Source organism: Mus caroli, chromosome 18 (assembly GCF_900094665.2).
Source record: "Mus caroli chromosome 18, CAROLI_EIJ_v1.1, whole genome shotgun sequence".
Classification (NCBI taxonomy): Eukaryota; Metazoa; Chordata; class Mammalia; order Rodentia; family Muridae; genus Mus; species Mus caroli.
This window is the reverse complement of record NC_034587.1, coordinates 72721431-72741645: the sequence shown is the minus strand read 5'-3', so window position 1 is coordinate 72741645 and position 20215 is coordinate 72721431. Positions and strand designations below refer to the sequence as shown.

The 20215-nt window shown below is 40.0% G+C and overlaps 1 protein-coding gene across 4 annotated transcripts in view; it reads right to left on the bottom strand.

Annotated features, from left to right (window-relative positions):
* Positions 1-20215, bottom strand: part of Smad2 (SMAD family member 2) — a 64632-nt gene that overhangs the window by 7270 nt on the left and 37147 nt on the right. For 2 of the 4 annotated variants that reach the window (XM_021150250.2, XM_029471808.1), the window contains exons 3-10: positions 17248-17337; positions 16076-16269; positions 15022-15156; positions 11374-11448; positions 6022-6075; positions 4532-4744; positions 2297-2434; positions 1986-2130 (exon numbers count right to left, since the gene is read on the bottom strand). In XM_021150250.2, the coding sequence (XP_021005909.1) occupies positions 1986-2130; positions 2297-2434; positions 4532-4744; positions 6022-6075; positions 11374-11448; positions 15022-15156; positions 16076-16269; positions 17248-17337 (1044 nt within the window). The remainder of the gene's footprint in view (positions 1-1985; positions 2131-2296; positions 2435-4531; positions 4745-6021; positions 6076-11373; positions 11449-15021; positions 15157-16075; positions 16270-17247; positions 17338-20215) is intronic. The other 2 variants (XM_021150251.2, XM_029471809.1) reach the window with 2 other exon arrangements.

The following is a 20215-nucleotide window of genomic DNA, read 5'->3' as shown; positions in this document are numbered from 1 at the left end:
AGTTATTAATTTTAAAATGGTTGACATTTACTGCTAAAAATGAACTAGTGAGTTTGGTCCTTTTTCAAGAATTTTATTTATGTGTGGCACATATGTATGTTTACAGGTGCACACAGAAGCCAGAAGGGAGCTGGGTGTCTTCCTCAACTTAACCTCGTTTCCTTGAGTTGGGGTCACTCCCTGGACCTGAAGCTCCCTCGCTATTCTAGCTGGACTGACTGGCTGGCTGGCCAGCAAGCTCCTAGAATCCATCTGTCCCCGGGCCTCAGTTCCTCAGTCCCAGCACCCCATCTCCACCCAGGATGGTGTTATAGACACTCACAGCCATGGCTGGTTCTTTTGGGTGCTAGAGCTTCACACTCAAGTCATTGTACTTGCCAATTTTTGAGCTCTACCAACTGAGCCATCTCCCCAGAATTCCATCTTTTTGAAAGATTTACAAAAACATCCTTTTTTTCTGAAGTTAAATTAATCTACTGATACTATTATTTAACTAACACCTCAAATGATACACCTATAGGAGAAAATTTAGGTACTACTTAGTAATGAGGCTGGAAGGAGAGACAAAAACCAGAAAAGATTGCCCCAAGTAAACTGACACATATGGCGCCCTACTTTTACACGTATCAATGAAACCTAACTGGAACAAGGCTCAAATTTAAAGTCTGCTGACCCAAGCTAAATCCTTGCCATACAATGTTAAGACTTGAAGCTAAAATTCTCTAAGACACACAATAAGCAACATCCTTGTCAGTAACATCCCTCAGGCTTCTAGTTTAAAAAGCAAAATTAAAACCTTCTAGTGCTTTAACAAAGGGGCCACTGCCTACTCCCTGGATCACAGAACATTTTGTTACCCTATTCTCCGACACTGGACTTAGCTCTATCTCATTTGTTACACAGAGTCAGTCAATACATTTACTTTTGCTTCTTCAACATGATATTCTTCAATCATGATAAAAGGCCATTATCAGCTCTCCATCTCTAAACAATTCATGCCCAATAGAATTTAGGACTAGATACCCAAGAGGCTGATGGCTCTGCAGGTAAGAGTATGCCCTGCTCTTTTAGAGGACCACGTTTAGTTACCAGGACCCACACCTGGCAACTCATAAACACCTGTGACTCCAGCTCTAGGGGATCTACAACCCTCCTCTGGATTTCTCGGGCACTGTTATTCACACAAGCACAGACCCATATATACACACGATATACACATAATTAAAAGCACTGTAAGGGAAGCTCAGTGCCTAAGCATATATACAGTGCTCTTTATCACATGCTATCAACCCAGTAGATGCCTGGGTTTTCAGTATGCTCTAGCCAACTTCCAAGTACAGGCGTCTGGTTTTCTACACACGAGAATTTCTGCCACGCTTGCATGTGTAGCAGGCTGGGAGATACAGTACACTAACACCAGCAGCCTGGGGAATGCAGAGTGAGACCAGAGGTGAGGGGGCTACACTCAGCTGTTCTCAACTGAACTGTTCAATCTTACTTTCATCCTCCTCCTAATCAAAGGGCTGCTCTGCTGCCAGGCTGACATTTCCTTTCCTATCTCCTGAAACCCTCCATGTATCCTCTAGAACCCAAGTCTCGTGCCATTCCAATCAGGAAACTTCCCTTGAGCACAAAGTAGACACCTCTGGTTTCATAAAGTACCTGTTTACATCCAATTTAGTCTTCTCTTCTATAATACAGTCATTTCAAGTTTCTTATCTACAGGCCTCATGCAATTCATGCATGGCCATGAACTCCCAGACACATCCCAACACCTGGCTTATGTGTTTCCAAGGATTAAATCCAGCACCTCACACAGGACACACAAGCACTCCACCAACTGAGTATATATACTTAGCCCTCTTTCTTTTATTATTTTATATAAAGATCTGTTGAAAACAGACATACATGAACTACAGAAGATGCAAAGAAGAGAATAAAAATAATCACAGTGAACAAACTAGAAACGAGCGGGGAAGTCATACCGATATTCCGCTCCCCAGCCCTTCACAAAACTCATTCTTATGGTGCACATTCGGGTTAGCTGATAAACGGCTTCAAAACCCTGGTTGACAGACTGAGCCAGAAGAGCAGCAAATTCTTGGTTGTTGAAGATCTTCAGGTTACAGCCTAAAATTGAGAAACAGTAAAATACATTATGAAAAAATATTTTTAAAAGGATCCATGTTTTAGAATGAGCATGCAAATCAGCTCCTAATTCCTAAAGCCAGGAGCAACTAGTGAAGTTAATGAAGCAAGTGAGATGAGAGGTTTATTTACAGGGTTGAATCCATACCTGGTGGGATCTTACACACTGTTGCAGGGTGCCAGCCGTATCTCTGGTTACAGTTGGGGCTCTGCACAAAGATTGCACTATCACTTAGGCACTCAGCAAACACTTCCCCACCTATGTAATACAAGCGCACTCCCCTTCCTAAAACAAAGCACAGGTGATTAGCTTCGGAAGGCTGGCTCTCTCCCGTGGGCCTGCACATCATGCAGAACCCGTTCTGAGGCATTTCCATGACTTTCGCTCAGTCATGCTTTCCTCAACTGCAATTCCAAAATATACCACAGCATTGCATCTTTCTCTAGGATTTTTAACAATAATTTTGACTTTTCAAAGTAATGCTCATAAAAATATTTCAATGATATAGGAAAGTATATGGTAATGAGATGGTTTCATTTAAATTACCTGTTGTTTTAAAATTACTTAAAAATTGAGTTAATTTTGAGTAAATTAACTAATGACTGGGCAAATTTTCCACTAAGTTAAGACTTAAAAAAATTAAAAAAAAGATCATGTCCACCCTGCTACGCAACCGCCTACTTGCAGTGCAAACACACACTAGGTTAACAGACTTTCCTAAGTAGCAGCACAGCTGCTTTCGTTATGAGGCAGAGGGGATAATCAGTCAAACCAACAGCAAACCACAGGGAGAGGATAAGCAGAGATGCTGCCATTCTGCTGTCTTAAAGACTATGTGAGGGGCTGGAGAGATGGCTCAGGGGTTAAGAGCACTGACTGCTCTTCCAAAGGTCCCGAGTTCAAATCCCACAACCACATGGTGGCTCACAACCACCCATAACGAGATTTGATGCCCTCTTCTGGAGTGTCTGAAGACAGCTACAGTGTCTTTAATAAATAAATTAATAAATTAATAATTAATAAACAAATCTTAAAAAAAAAAAGACTACACGAAACAGCAATCTTGCATTGAGCTTTGAGTGAAGGATGAGGTTCAAGCCGGAGGCTATACCCAGAGGGCAGTGTGCCTGAGAAACAGAGTCCTGGAAACACCCATGCACGGAGGTGCGTGGGCGGGAGGGAGAGCAGGTAAGTACAAAAGTAGACTTTTCAGATAATGCCCTGACCAAATCACATAATAAGCTAGCAAAAGTTTTTTTAAAAATATAAAAGATAAAATTATAGTAAAATTCAGTTGGTTGACATGAAAAAGGGCAGAGTAAACTACTAATATTCTTTAAAATAAAATGGTCTCATTAAAACACAAAAACACGGACAATAAAAACCTGTGTAAGTCAAGTCAGGGAGGCTATCACAGCCTGTATCTGCAGTGGTGTCTGAACTCCTCAGCAAGATGGTCCAAAGTCACAAGCTCTGAGAAGCTCAGACAAAGCCACCCATACATTTTCTAGCTGTTACCATTTACAGTGTCAGCATTAATTTCTGGTAATCAACGGCATTTTTCAGGTGAGGAAATGGTTGATCCCGACGAGGCGGAAGTAAGCTGAGGTTGGAGAAGGGATCAGTGATGTTCGCTATCTGTAGTTTTACACTCTTTGCCTTGTTGGTTAAAAAATACTAAGCTCCCCAGACAATTTATGTATATGCATACTATAATCATGGAAATTTACCACATTAGCTGTGTAAACTGAGATAAAAACTTAAAACAACAAATCTATTAATGCAAACAAGGTTTATAAAAAAAAAATAACCATTTCAAACTTAAATCAGGACCAAGTGGGAGTGTTTCAGTCTGACAAGTTTCTTAATGTCTGGCACAATAGAAGACCTGAATTCCCACATCAGGTCTACACTCATCTCTTCTAAATCCTATGCGCGATGCCTCCAGACTGCCCCACTTTGCTGTGAAGAAGCAGCAGGCAGCACCTCAGTATTACTGGGAAGTAATGCTGACCTCACACAGGGCCACGATGCACTGCAGGACTGTCAGAAGTCCCTGCATTCTACACTGAAGCCTCTAGATTGTGCTCTCAATCATATATGACATCACTGGGAGAAGAGGATGAAGACGGGTGACTCAACATGGCCTTTTTGGTTTTTGTGACTAACAGACTGAACAAGTAGGTCATTTTTACACATATTTATCAAAGAGTGCTCAACACAGATAAAGTTGAAGACAAAAGTTTGTAATAATATACCAAAGGGTTTCATGGGTGGAGATGAAGCTGAGCTTTTCTATACAAGCTTTTGGTTGAACACTATATACTACTGTCTGTATTATGAGTAAATTGCACCTTTTCGCACAAAGAAATTAAAACATACCTATATGCCTTCTTGTCATTTCTACAGTGGCATTTCGGTTAACGTTGGAGAGCAAGCCTAAGCAGAACCTCTCCGAGTTTGATGGGTCTGTGAAGCCGTCTACAGTGAGCGAGGGCTGTGACGCATGGAAGGTCTCTCCAACCCTCTGGTTTAGTTCATAGTATGCGATTGAACACCAGAACGCAGGTTCCGAGTAAGTAACTGGCTGCAAATCTGAAGTACAAGAAGAGATGCTGCATGAACAACGAGAGATGCTGAGCACAAGGACACTGGATACCACAGACAGGTGAGGCTGATAGTCACTGGGACATCTGTACTAGTCTCCATAGACAGACTAGAGGGTCAGTGTTTTTCATATAAAACTTATTCCCATAGATCATAACAGATACAGTTTTTTTAAACTTCCGATCTCATAAAGTTAATTTATGCTGGATTATTTACCCGTTTTAAATAATAACAACAGGGAAAATTGGTCACCCTACTGTACTTGGGTGGGTATCTAAAATGCATTGTGAAGGTAATTCTGGACAGGACGAAATATAGAGTTGAATAAACAGCAAAGTCAAAAGCCCTAGAAAGAAGAGATACTCCATTGGGCGAAGACTCAGCACACTTCCCTGACCATCTACATACATATAAGAAGCAGAGTGTGCACAAGCGAAAACTAATGACGTACTAACAGAAAACAAGGACTGTGACAGTTTGTATATATATGGGCTTGGCCCAGGGAGTGGCACTATTAGAGGGTATGGTCCTGTTGGGGTAGGTGTGTCAACTGTGGGTACGGGCTTCAAAACCCTCATCCTAGCTGCCTGGAAGTCAGTATTCTGCTAGCAGCCTTCAGATGAAGATGTAGAACTCTCAGCTCCTCCTGCACCATGCCAGTCTGGATGCTACCATGTTCCTGCCTTGATGGATTGAACCTCTAAATCTGTAAGCCACCCTCAATTTAAGGTTGTCCTTTTAAGAGTAGCCTTAGTCATGGTGTCTGTTCACAGCAGTAAAACCCTAACTAAGACAAGGACCATGTGCAATTAACTTTGTCAATTTTTACCAAGATGTATCAAAAGGAAGATCACAAGAGAAAAAAATATGACAATTTTATAAAATAAATTTCAATATATAGAAGCTGAAGAATATGAAACAGCAGGGGAAATGTGGGCTCAAAACAAGCAACACAAATGTGTGTGCACGAATATATGTGACTTGTGTATATATACATCTTTCCTACTGACTGCTACTGTAAAATACACCCTAAACACCCATAAAACCTTAAATTCTACAACTTCATAAAGAACAGTTCTAGTGACTCAGACTGTTTCATAAACTCCTTACCACCAAGAAAAAGCCTTTAGGATCAACTATAGTACCAACTGTTCTTAAAGACACTAGTGTACACCCTCTGAGTAATCTTCCTCAGACACACAGAAGCAATTTCCAGAGAGAACTTTCCTTCATACAGGGAGAATGGAGGAGTCCCAGCTACTTACCCAAGCTGTGATTAACAGGAGAGAGAGTAGTAGGAGACAGTTCAGCCGGAGAGCCTAAAGTGGAGGAAGAAAGTGGACATTGATCAAGTAACAAGGAAACGGTGCTGACTGTATTTCAGTGTAACTCAGGGAGCTGCACACATGAGGTACAAAGGGTTAAGCACTGAGTAACTTGTTTCTCTCTCAGGACAGACTGACTTGTCTTCTTACCATCCAGGTCCCCACTCCGAGCTCACTGCTGACCTATCCACAAGTATCCTATAAAGTACATCAGCCAATATATTTCTATTTCGTGTCATCTCCTTTTCATGACCAACAGGAACACTGGTAAGCATCTGTATGAGGAATCGCATTAGACACCTTCTGTGCAGATGTTTCTCTATTGCTCATCTACATACCTGTGCCAACTGCAGCCTGCTCATGGTCGCTAATGACAGGAGATTGTTGACTTTAAGAACCCAGCTGCGCCCTAAGAAGTACTAGGTCTAGGGGGGGGTGCCTTCCCAGTTTTGATAGACCCTGGCTAAGTTATCATCCAAAAGGCTGTACCAGTACACATTCCCATTCACACCAACAAGGCGTTAACTTGGATGGCCAAGGTATAACTGACCACAGATGCAAACATGGTCTGCATAAGCAGTTTTGAGCTGGGATGGTGGTATAGCTGTAAGCCCACATCCTAGGAGGCCGAAACACATGATCAGGAGTTTACATCCAGCCTCAGCTACAGAGCAAGTTAGAGACCATTGTGAGTAGGCTTTTTTTTTGAGGCAGAGTCTCAATATGTAGCTTTGGCTGTCCTATGAGTTACTATCTGGGCCAGGCTGGCCTTGCTATCAGAGATCTGCCTGCCCTGTCTGCTGAGTGCTGACTGGGATTCAAGCTGTATACTACTATGGCAGGCTAAGAGGTCCTGTCTTAAATGGACATTTCCATTTCTCTTAGTTTATAATTATTTATGTTTTACTTCAGTTTTGTGACATCTGCTCTTCTGCTGACTCTCTTGTTCTGGTCATTTACCCATCTTTAGGTGACTCAGGATATATTAAAAGTTAAAGTAATTATGTCTCTTCATAGGCAGGGTTGCAGAGCATGTGGTAAGTTGTTTGGTGACTCGGTTCTAATTCTGATAATGTAGCATTTATTGGGGCTCGTGTTAGTTAAATAGAACAGCTTTGACAACAGATACACTTGTCTGTATTGTGCCTAGGGTTTTCCCACTAAGCAGGACACCTGGCTTTGAGCTGAGTCACATACTCAGAACTTCCCCAGCTATCTCAAGGAAGACTAATAAAGAATTAGTAAACACAGGAGACAGAGTTCCATCCATTAAGACAGGAAGTGCCTGTCTTCACCTAAAGCACCCAGAGAAATACTTTTGTGGATCTTTTGCTTACAAGTTCATGTATGTTTGTAGGGCGAAGGTCTCAGAAAGGGAGCTTTGTGTGTTTTTTACATATCAAAGTTCACTCCCAAAATGTGTAGTTCTACCAAGAACTGACAAGCTCATATTTTTGTTTGTTTGTTTGTTTGTTTATTTGCAGTATTACTGTGTGGTGACATCTGCCAAATTAATAGCCTTAGAAGAACAACTCTTTTATAACTGTTTTTGTTTATAAGTAGTATATTTTTAAGATTTTTAAAGATTTATTTATTTTATATGTGAGTCCACACCAGAAGGTGGCATCAGATTCCATTAGAGATGGTTGTGAGCCACCATGTGGGTGCCAGGAATTGAACTCAGAACCTCTGGAAGAACAGTCAGTGCACTTAACTGCTGAGCCATCTCTCCAGTCCAATTTTTATCCACTTTTTAATATTAATTATTGTCTTTCCTCTCACTTTTGACTTACACATTTTAAAATCTAAACAAGTTTCTAGAAATCAATTGTAAACACTTTCCCCAATTTTGGGATCTTCTTTAATTAATGTAAGCTTAAAGCTTCACTAAACTTAATTGCAAAATATAAAACAAAAAAGTTCTATTTCTTTTTCAGAATATTTTTAGGGGCACAGCATGATTGAGTAGCAAGTACAAAGAAGTCTCATATCCCTGACTCTCCGTCCATGTTTCCCTGCCCCAAGGGTAGATATGTTACATTTGTTAAACATACCCTCACGCATTGTTATCAAGAGTCCAAAGTTTCCAAGAAGGCTTACTCTTGTGTTTCTGTAAGTTTTGACAAATACATAATACATTTCCCCCATTTTTGCTTTCACACAGACCAGCCTCACTGCACTATCAATGTATGGGCTTTACCTACTCGATGCTTCTTTCTCTATAACCCGTCAAGTCTTTACTGTCCTCAGAAGGTTTGCATTTTCACAGTGTGAGACCACTGGGCTTGCGCAGCACGCCCATGGCCTTTATAGATCACGGCTATTCATTTAGTCTATACCCAAAGTGCCACCACATCTTGTCATTTCTGACATTGTCTGGATGGACTGTGTTCAAATGTTTTAAAATTATGAACCAAGCTGCTGTAGGCACCCAAGCTAACATTTTTGTGTGGAGGATGTAAGTTCACCTGAGTAAATACCAATGAATCAGACTCTGTTTGCATGGTGAGTGTAGAGGTTGTACTACAGAGCCACAGTTATCAAACAGCAAAACAGACACATAAACTGAAAGCAGCAAATAGCAGACCCAGAACAAAACCTACCTAGCTGCAGCGACAGTGACCCACACAGGCCCTACACCCCTGTCCACACACTGTGCGCGCACACACTTTCCTACACACACATGTACTCACCTCACCTGCAAGCCTCACACTCACACACATTCTCACAATTAACAATATCATCAGAACCTCACACAATACAGGAGTTGTGCTGACTGACGGTCCAGAAGAGTGGCAATGGCCTTGCCTAGCGTGCATGAGACAGTGGAATTTTCTATCATCATAATTACACAAGATATTCAGTTAACATTTTCCTTGATAGGGAATTATGCATGTATTTATAGTTGTTATTTTACTAAAACACAAAACTCGTGTGCATGACACTTGTGTCCCAGTGCACGGGGAGGCCAGAGGACAACTCTCAGTTGCTTATTTCCTGCCCTTCCTGTGGGCTCCAGGTACAGGAGTCATAGGTTATTTTCTAGTTCTTTAACTTTATTCTTTGATCTCACTTTTCTATGTATGCTTTAAAAGTACAACATGGTCTGGATCACAGTGCATGCGGTTTCAGACCATCCTGTGTGTGATGATGGCCCTTCGTGACTGTGGTCCAGTCTCAAAACTTTAAAAAAAAGAAATTAAAAAGTAGAATACATTAATTACCTATATAATTCATACACTATAAATGTTATCAATAAGGAAACGCATTCTCAGAACCTTATTGATTTTTATATTAGTCAACGAATACTTATAACAACAGTAGCACAAGCTGAATGGCTTTAAACTATTTCCTTTCACAGCTGTCAGCAGGGCCATGCGCTCTCCCAGGTTTCAGGCCATACTTTAGGAACACACCGCATGTTGTTCAGCCATTCAAAATGTGGTAGACATCTGGGTTGTTTCCATTTGGAAATGATACATATAATATTTACAATACAAACATTCTTGCACAAGTTTTACGTGGACCTGTTTAAATTCTCTGGGGTACAGATCTAGAAGTCAAACGATGGGACTAAGCAGTAATCTTATACCTAATATCTGAACAACAAACTTACTTAAATGATTATAATTTACATTCTTATCAGCAATATATGAGGACTGCAGTTTTTCCACAGCGTCACTGATAGTTGCTATAGTAACACTCCTAATACAGAAGCATGAGTAATATTTCACTTGAGATGCTCAACAACTTTATATGCTACCTACTTTCAAGACCATTGTAATGGCTACAACAGTGCAAAACAAAAAAATAGTGTTCACTAAGAAATATTCAGTGTCAAGGAGGCTTAACTGAAAAGCCAAGTATAATGTGTATTAACATGTGAAACACGCTATTTCCAGTGGTCATTGCATTATCATCTATCTATCTGTAACTCTTACAGCCAGACATAAATATTGGCTACAGCAAAGGCATCTAACATATGGAAGGAATCAAACAATGAAATTGATATAAAGCCCTCCCCTCTCCCTTCAATGCCAATCCATTTAACAATAACTTAGGCTAGAGGTGGTGGCTCATACTCATGGCAAGTAGATCTGAGTTAGAGGGCACTCTGGGCCCCATACTGAGTTTCAGGCCAATTTGGATTACTGTGGTGATTTGAATAAGATGGGTTCCCCACAGGCTCAAATATTTGAATGCTTTGTCATGAGTGAGTGGCACTATTTAAAAGGATTAGAAGAACTGGTAGGTGTAGCCTTATAGAAGGAAGTATGTCATCTTAGGTTTCTCCTCTTTCTGCCTATGCAGGCTACCGCTTCAGCACCTGCCTGCACAGTGCCATGCCCCCCACTGTAATGACAAAAGACTACAAAGGCTGTAAGCAAGACCTCAACTTAAATGCTTTCTTGGTCCTGATTTCTCTTCAGAGCAATAAAACTGTGACTAAAACACTAACTAATCCTTAAGGTTGGACAGGTTGAATAAATCACACTAGACAATGACATCAAAGCACTTACATGGGTACCCTACTTTGTTTCCTTGGGTTATAGAATCTATCACTTAACAAATAGCATAAAGCTCAGAGGTATATAATATTCATTATTATATGCTGAAACTTTCCCAACACTGGATTTATATAATAGCTAACTATCAGAAATTAATCAAAATTAGACCATGAAAGGAACTAAGTATTTTATGTAAGTAGCTTACTATAATTCAGACTTCACTATTAAGTTAAAGATACACAGAAATGCAGGTTCCCCTATTCTGTTCTCAAATCCTTCTTAGAAACCTGCTACTAGGGTGACCATGGTCTTTTATGAAAGGTATTCTTCACTCATGGGGTGATTAAAACTTTAAACAGCAGCTCAGAATACTCAAAACAAAAAGGCATTGAGAACTTTCAGATTTTCACTCAACTCTAGTAAGGGAAACATCTACCACCTGCACAAAGTAATACACATTCATTTTTATGACAGCAGAGCCTCATTTGATGGTTCAGATAGTGTCAAGATGGGGGGTTTGCTTTTGGGGTACATTTCTCAACTTCTAAGTTTGGATGCCAGCAAACATCATTCTTGACACAACTGTGTTGTTCCTCCCACTGTGGTGGGCGGCTGTCAGAGTCACTCCTTCTGCTGTGTGGGATCTGAGGACCAAACCCAGGTTGGTATAGGCACTGAGCCATCTTACTAAGCCCGTTCTATCCTCACGTTCTATCCTCCCATATTCCTGATGTGTCGTACTCTCCGAGATCACAGACGGCTAAAGCAATGGCTAACTACTGACCTGTGTCCATACTTTGGTTCAACTGCTGGTCACTTGTTTCTCCATCTTCACTGATATATCCAGGTGGTGGTGTTTCTAGAAAAGTTTAGAACAAGTCAAGTACAGTTGATTTGAATACTGCTTTTTCTCTCAGCTACCAAATACAAGCAATTAATCACTTGGAAACCCAAGAAATTATGTATTATAATAAAAACCAAGATTGAGTTTGCAATTGAAGCTCTAATCTATCTCTTGTAGGTGAATCCATAACACCGCTAGTAACATAATCCAGCTTTCTTGGCATATTTTTTTAGAGACTATTTATCACCTGGTTCATGAGTATATATTTTGGGACAACAGCCAAAAACCTAACTTTATAGATGCCTCTCATACCATTCAAAGACATTGGTATTCTCATTAAAAATAAAGCAACAAAACAAAAAAACTAGTGGGCACCAGGCCTGGATGGACATACAGCTCTGATTTCAGACTACACCAACTGTATCGAGAGAGAAAAAAGTAACATGACTCAATGATTCAGGACTGACTTAACCTGGATTCTTCTTTTTTTTTTTTTTTTTTTTTTTTTTTTTTTTTTTTTTTTTTTTTTTTTTTTTTTTTTTTTTTTTTTTAAATATAAGTACACTGTAGTTGTTTTCAGACACACCAGAAGAGGGCATCTGACCCCATTACAGACGTTTGTGAGCCATCCATGTGGTTGCTGGGAATTCAACTTAGGACCTCTGTAAAAGCAGTCAGTGCTCTTAACAACTGAGCCATCTCTCCAGCCCCCTAACCTGGATTCTAACTGAAAAAGCTCCCACCTCCCCTGCTCAGCTTGCTAACTGCTTAACAATTCTAAATGCTTAAAGCAGAAAACAGACATAAGTTACTAGAAAATTAGGATTCTAACATCATTTCTAATACATTTTCTGAATAAAATATTTATATTCAAGAGGCATCTGTATAGCTGAGTAAATTTCAAAGACAATAATAACAGCATGCATACAATTTCATCATTTGTGATTTTAAGGGGAAAAAAGTACAAAAGATTTTCAGCAGAGTACCATTTTCAATTCTTAACAGTAACTCAAAATAATGCAGGCACCTGACATAAAAAAGATTCTCACATCAGTCAACAGGGAGAAGAGCACCTTAAACCCCAGCTTTTGGAAAGCAGAGGCAGGAAGGTCTCTGTAAGTGTGAGGCTAGCCTGGTCTACATAGTCAGAACCTGTCTGAAAAACAAAAAACAAAAACAAAACAATGAGCAAGCAAAAGCAAGCAGACTGCCCCTAAATTCTCATTAGAAGTCAGTGTACCAAAATGGCTAATGCTAAAATTTTTCAAGTTATTTTAATATAACCAAACAATAAAAAATAAAATAATTGATATCATCATATACTATTTTAAAGATTAAAACTAAGAAAATTTAAAAAGCTGAGCTCTGCCAGTCTGAACATCAGTGTTTCTAAGTTCTAAGAAGTAGAAAGCTCAATTTTAAAACACTTTATCTCATTTTATTTCTTTACCACGCTCTATTATTATGTATCTATAAGTGGATAATAAAGTATCAGCACTTAACAACTGTCAACAGTTCTTTCAGGGCTGGAGAGCTCAGCAGTTAAGAGCAGGGATTATGCTTACAAAGAACCACAAGTCAGATCCCAGCACCCAAGTTAAGGGGCTCAGCTCCAGGGGAGCCACCGTCTTCTCCTGAACTCTGGGCACCTGCACTCACATGCACGTGGATATACAAAGATAGATATTTCAAATAATAACAATAAAAATTTTGAAGAAAATTATTTTGAAATGGACCAAAAGTGAGTTCTCTGGGTTTGCAGTCACTGGCAGCTGACAGTGTCCACAAAAGCAATTGTTATATTTTATTACCAATTTGCTACTTTATAAAACACTAATATCTTAATAAATAAAAGAATAAAGAAAAAACCCTAAGTCCAAACCTCTTAATATTTGAAGACTAAGCACTTTGAATAATGCCACAGTAAGTTAATCTCTAGTGTGGATCTCAGTGTACTCACATTTTAAATTGTTAGCATTATGGAGTAACAGCAGCTGCCACATGAAAGACTTAAATCCTACCCCCCCCCCACACACACACTTATTTTCTCTCTCTCTCTCTCTCTCTCCCTCTCCCTCTCCCCCTCTCCACTCCTAGCCAGTTCTCCAACAAAAGACCCAATTCTCCCACAAAAGGCACTATTTCATTTTATGATTCTTATCTCCCTTCATCTCACCTCACTGTGCTCACATCTACTCTTCCTTGATGATGTCACAAGAATGTTCTATACACCATTACCTGGGGCAAGAGGGGGGTGGCATAGGACAGGGATACTCTTGGCCTGTTGCAATGGTGCATGCCTTTAATCCCAGGACTTGGGAGGTAGAGGCAGGTGAATGTTTGAGTTTGAGGCCAGCCTGGGGTCTATAGATATATAGATGGAGTTCCAGGACAGGCAAGGTTACACAGAGAAACCCTGTATCAAAACAAACAAAGCAAAATAACAAACCCTACTTTTTAAAATAAAGGGAGAAAAGTCAGGCAGAGACTGAAAGACCGATTAATTCCTAGTTAGTTTCTGTTGGTGGAAACACAAAGGGATGGTAGGTAAGAAAAGTAACAGCACAGTAGTTGTTTTTCCTGGAAAGCAGTAATAGCTACAGGGCTGGTACTGCATTGTGAACTATCACGAGGTCACAGAGACCTGGAACAGGAGAGAGCCATGAGCTGGGTCGGTGGGCAGTGTCCCACACCGTGTGGCCACCTGAGCTGACCCTGTGTTCATGAGGGGCTAACTGAGTCCACAAAGCTCTCCGACTCCTCCCACATGTGCACACATACAGACTGCAAACAAAGTTTTAACAGCAGAATTTGAGAACTTAATGTAGTTGAGTTCAGTCATTTTTCAGTAGAAGACCCAGGAGAAACATAATTAAGTATCCTCTATTTTTCAATGTGCTGTTTATCTACAAAACTAAAATGTGATATGTACTAAGTATTCATTTACCTTACCAAATGACCCATGAAAAAATGATTCTTAGATGTTTGTTTATGTTTGTTCTACAGATGTTTTTCTTTTTTCTTCTTCTTTTTTTCTCTTTTTGTTTTTTCAAGACAGGGTTTCTCTGTGGAGCCCTGGATGTCCTGTAACTTATTCTTTAGACTAGGCTGGCCTTGAACCCTGAGATCCACCTGCCTCTGCACCCTCCACCCTCCACCCCCAACACAGGATTAGGGCTTGGCCTCCACTGCCTGGCCAGGGATGCTTTTCTTAGACCACACACTATGCCTACGCTCTGCAGCTGTCTCAACTTCAACAGTTTTATCAACCTTACAAGGGCCTTTTTCTACTTCTCATAGTATTTTGTTTAAAGCCACTGCAAAATAAAAGGTAAACCTTTATAATAAAAATATTATATAGTTTAATTTTAGAATACATTTTAATTTAATATACTAAAAATATTTTTATGTAATTAAAAATAAAAACAAGCCATTTAATGTATTGAAAGCAAAATAACCACCCCACCCATCAGGCTTTTCAGTCCAAAGTCAAGAGCATCTGAAATGAAACCACATTACTAACACCTGGGCGTTTGTTACAAGATTGCTATTTACCTAAGTTTTAAGAGACTCTTAAGGCAAAAGTACCTGGGATGTAATTACTCTGTGGCTCAATTCCTGCTGGGAAATTTGTGTTTTCTGGAATGGAGTGGGTGTAGTCATCCAGAGGTGGCAGTTCTGTTAGAATCTCTGTGTGCCGAGGCACTAAGACTGGAGGCAAGACTGTAAAAGTTAAAGAGATCCAAGTTAGTGGCAAAAGGGGTAAGTGGAAGGGCCTTTACTCAACGCTCTCACAAGGGAGAAGGCAGTAGCTCACCTTTCAGTCTGGCCACACCTATCTGCTATTATAACACTAAAGAACTGACAAATCTCATCATGGAGTTGATTTACATAATTTATCATTTAAAGTCTCCAAATAAAGGTTTATTTATTTGGAGAACAATGTGACCCTATCAAATACTATATTACCATGAGAATTTATAAAATCCCATTAGAAATGGGGAGGGAGCCCAAGCATATGTCTTTAATCCCAGCACTGAGAAGGCAGGCGAATCTCTGAGTTCAAGCCCAACTTGGTCTACAGAGAGCATTCCAGACAGCCAGAGCCACACAGAGGAATCCTGTCTGAAAAAAACTCATGAGGGAAAATGGGAAGACGTCTTCACTAAAGTGGGAGTTAGTTATTTTTTCTAGTATGAGTTTTTTTGTTTAAGGTTTTAAGCTAAAACATTAAACCAATAGCCCTACTACAAAGTTCACTAAATTACTGTATAAAAATGTTGTCATTCAAGTTCTTCTGAAAGCACTTAAAAGAATATACTGTTGGAAGCAGGTGGTGTTCGAGACACACAGCTAGCTCTCAGAACAGCAAATCTGAGGAACTGCCTAGATACATACTTTGCTGTCCAACTAAGTATGCTCCCAAGAAATGGACGTGTCCCTTTTCTAAGATACTTTTTTCATGAAAGTTTAAAAAATAAGAAAACATTTAAAACTCCTACCAAATAACATGATCAATTTAACACAGTTTATTAGAATTCTGTATTAAAGCTTCCCTGAGACACAGGAATACTAGCCTTTGGTCACTCTTTTAGGTTAAAACCAGGAAAACAAAGCCAGAAACCATCTGCAGTTTTCCTACCTGGTGTCTCAACTCTCTGGTAGTGGTAAGGATTTACACATACTTCATCTTTTTTCAGATTAAAAGCATATTCGCAGTTTTCGATTGCCTTGAGCTCATGATGACTGTGAAGGTCCGGCCAGCGCCAGAGCCGGCAATATATAACATGTGGCAACCCTTTCCGGTGTGAAACCTGAAGTCGGCCATCAAGAGACCTATTTGGAAGCAAGGGAAAAAGGAGGGCATTTTTAAAAGGAGAGCTTAGGTGTCATCAACAGGGCTAAGTGAACACACTAAGAGGACATGAAGGAGAGCCCAGCCGTGGACTCAGTTTTAGTGACTCCCAGGAAGGACACAAGCTGGTTTGGATAGAGCAAGCAGTGGCACTTGCGCCTGTCCTCTATCAGTGTGCATATAACAACTCACATGCCAGTGCAAGGGTAGCCTTGTATGGCAAGTGGTCTACAAAGTGTTATGTGATTATACTTGAAAACTTCATCAAAATCCATTTTTAAAAAGCTAAACTCTTTCAAAGGCATTAATTCTGAAGGCAACTGGTTGTCAAAAAAAGGAAGTAGTATGAAAATGGCAAATATCAACAATGATGTGACAGTAACTTACTCAGACTACTGTAACTTGTTACTGAAGTGTGACTCTTGGTATCTGGGGCTTACTTATGAGGCTCACACAGAAATGCAGATGGTGATGAAATGGAATGGACAAATACCGATATGCTTAAGAGAGAATGAAGTGATTTTAAAAAACCGTGACAGAAAAACAAGTTAGCCTACTGTTAACTGTGATGTAAGAGGTTCATCAAATACATGCTAGTGCAAAGATGAGCTTTAGACGGTAACAAGCAATTTAGAAAAAACTAGTTATGTATCTACTGAAAAAATTAGGCCAGTAACAAATTTATCTAATATTGGACTACAATGAGTATATAGTTATAAATAGGTCTTATTCTTATGGGACACAATAATTTAATGATTCAAAACTAAAATTGCATTGACCAAAACATTAGCTGAAGCATTAATACATCTTTAATACTGGCATGCGAGTACTTTACACGCCATGCCTTACTCACAGTACATTAACATTCTAGGCACAAGGTACACTAAACAACCCAGTTGAGCTCATCCACAGCACCCTCCCACGCGGTCTCTAGGGTCCCATGGAGGGCGGATATTCACCTGGTTTGTTCAGAGAAGCTGTAAAGGCCTGTTGTGTCCCACTGATCTACCGTATTTGCTGTACTCAGTCCCCAAATTTCAGAGCAAGTGCTGTGCATAAATTGAAAAACAAAAAGTTGATGTGAACATGGAAGCATGGTTATTCAAAATACCATGATGCAAAGCATGGAGAATGTACAGAACACTTCCTTCACCCAGAAAATATACACAGCCTTACCCAATGGGTCAGCATGGGCCACTATATTTTCTATATGAAGGAAGCCAATAAATGGAACATGTGACTCCAGATAAGTCATGGTTATGTTTTATATGTGAACACCAATGCTTGCTCACCTAATGAAATCATACCTACAAACGTCCTGGACAATTTCTATTCAGAGTTCATCCTATGCCATCAAAGGGCCTTCACTTCATTATTTAGTTTAAAAAACAACAAAAAAACACTTCAGTTAACAGCTGTCAACTGGTACCTTTAATATAGAAAGGGTGCAGCTAAAACAACACTTATCATTTGGGTGTGGCAGCACACGCTTGTAATCCAGCACATGGAGGATAGAAACAGGAAGATCAGTTCATTGCTTGCCCAGGCTAACCCAGTAATTTTAAGGCCAGCCTGGTCTATGAGATCCTGTCTTAAAATAAGTAATTAAACTAAACAGACACATCCACAGTTAATATTTCCGGGTTTTCTGTTTGTAATACTCAAAGAAATTCCATTTACTGAAAAGCTGTAACTAACTGCTTTCGTGCCACTACTTATAAAGAGCAAAATAACATAAACTAAAGTTATTTTACTATATATAACGCATCTTTGTTTGTTTGTTTGTTTGTTTTTTCACATCTCTTTCCAGAACCTAGGCTGGTCAAAGATAATCCACCCTAATCCCCCTGAACTACTACTTCATTTCAGAGTAACTACTGGCCCGGGGGTGAAGGAAGACTTCAAAAGGAGCCTTCAGAGTGGACCTTTTGATTGCCTTGTCTCTTGGCTATGAAGCTGTACTTTTTAAATCAGTCAAATAAAATTTTTGAGACTCAATTTTACTTTTCACATATTACCAAAGTCAATAAAATTTGAGGAAAACCAGGAACATTTCTAATAACTTTTACAAATAAGCAACTGATAGGCGGGTGGGTCAATAAAGGGCTTCCCTGAAGTTACAGATGGTAAGTGCAGCAGCTCTCAGCCTTCCCAGGGCTGCAGCACTTTGATACAGTTCCTCCTCATGCTGCCGTGATCCCCAACTGTAACATTATCTTCATTACTACTTTATAACTGTAATGTCGCTACTGTTGAAAATCGTAATGTAAATATCAGTATTTTCTGGTGGTCGTGGGTGACCCCTATGAAAGGGTAGTCTGAGGACCCACTTCTCAAAAGGGTTGTAACCCACAGGTTGAGAGTAGCTGTCTAGACTGACCCAAGACCCTTAAAACAGCTAGCAGCCTTTTATAGTACACAGTAAGTGGAACTGAGCAGTACCTGGGAAAGGAGCAGGGCAGAGAGAGAAGAAGGAAAGAGCACACTGGGACATGTTCCTAAGCTGCCCCAATGTGTTTTAGACAGTCTCACTTTTTAATAGTGCATCACCACAGTATGAAAAGCAGAAAAAGCCAAGAAATGCGGGTAATCTAGACTTTCCTCTGTGACTCTGAACTGAATACTATGTAGCTGATTCTTTCTTTGAAAACAATATAGAAAAAATAACAACAGCATAATTGGAGGCTACTCTGTTATGGTATTAAGAACATTTCACTTAGGTTCCTCTGAGAACACGAGAACCAGAATCTAGGGCACAAAGCATGTAAGCTGTCCCCTGGACCTGAAATAAACCCAGGAACAAAGGACAATGGGTGGGAAAGTGAATGGTCCAGACAAGATGATGCAGACCTCAGCTTGACCCAGACTGACCGCCATCATGCCACCATACAGCTCACAGCTTTCACTTGCTATATTCCCTCAAACTGAAAAGACTGTTTAAAAATGGTAATTCTAGCTAGTAAAACATTTGCTTGTTTGTTAGGTAGGTCACTCAGGCTTGCTTGAAACACAAAATCTTGCTTCAGCCTCCCAAGTGCTGGATTATGGTTATTCGTCACCACACCCAGCCAGAACACTTCAAAAACAGAATCACTTTGTAACAACACCTACAAAGCAACTAGTAAGTACGTGTAGTTATTAAAGAAAACAACCTTAACAAAACTAAACACATAGCGCATGAAGAGAAACATGCCTAATTCATCGATTTTATGATCCAGACAAGATTCTCTTAGTATATAAGAGCCACAAGAAGGCCCAGGAGAGACTGGTCCTACCAGTTGAGAATCACATCACAAACTCTCCTGAGTTCAAAAGCATGCAGACACAGAACATGCTAACTCAAAGCAAACTGCTTCCAATAAAGTCCAGGAGCTTCAATTAGGTCAGTTTTCTTAAATCACAGCTCTGACCAACCAACCATCAAAGTATTTAAAGATAAATAGGAAGAAGTATACAATGTGAAAGGTGTCAACTTGCAGATGAGTAATGCCACACTGGATGTGAGCTGTATTCTAACACTTTTTACTTGAGGGCAGTCCCCAGCCTCAGGGATTCAGGACAACTGGAACACATGCATAAAATTGTAGTTTAACTGTAATGTAAATAAAGGAGCCACAGGGGAGAAATCTTCAAACAACAATGACCTCTGCCCAAATCCTTGACTGACAACACATGTGGATAGGCTGTGGGGGGCTGACTGATGAAACCAGCACTGGAACAGCACAAAGATCTGAGAATGCAGCCTCTGCCACAGCAGAAGTTAAGCCTAGGTTGGGAAGCTACTAGACACCTGCTGAAACAAAACTCACAGTCTTCAGAGGGTAGACAGCAGAATTCAAACACTGTTTCACATAGCTAGTATACAACTAAAAGCCACACAATTAAAAAGTAACAGAAACAACTGGATGAGAGCTTTAAAGTGATTTT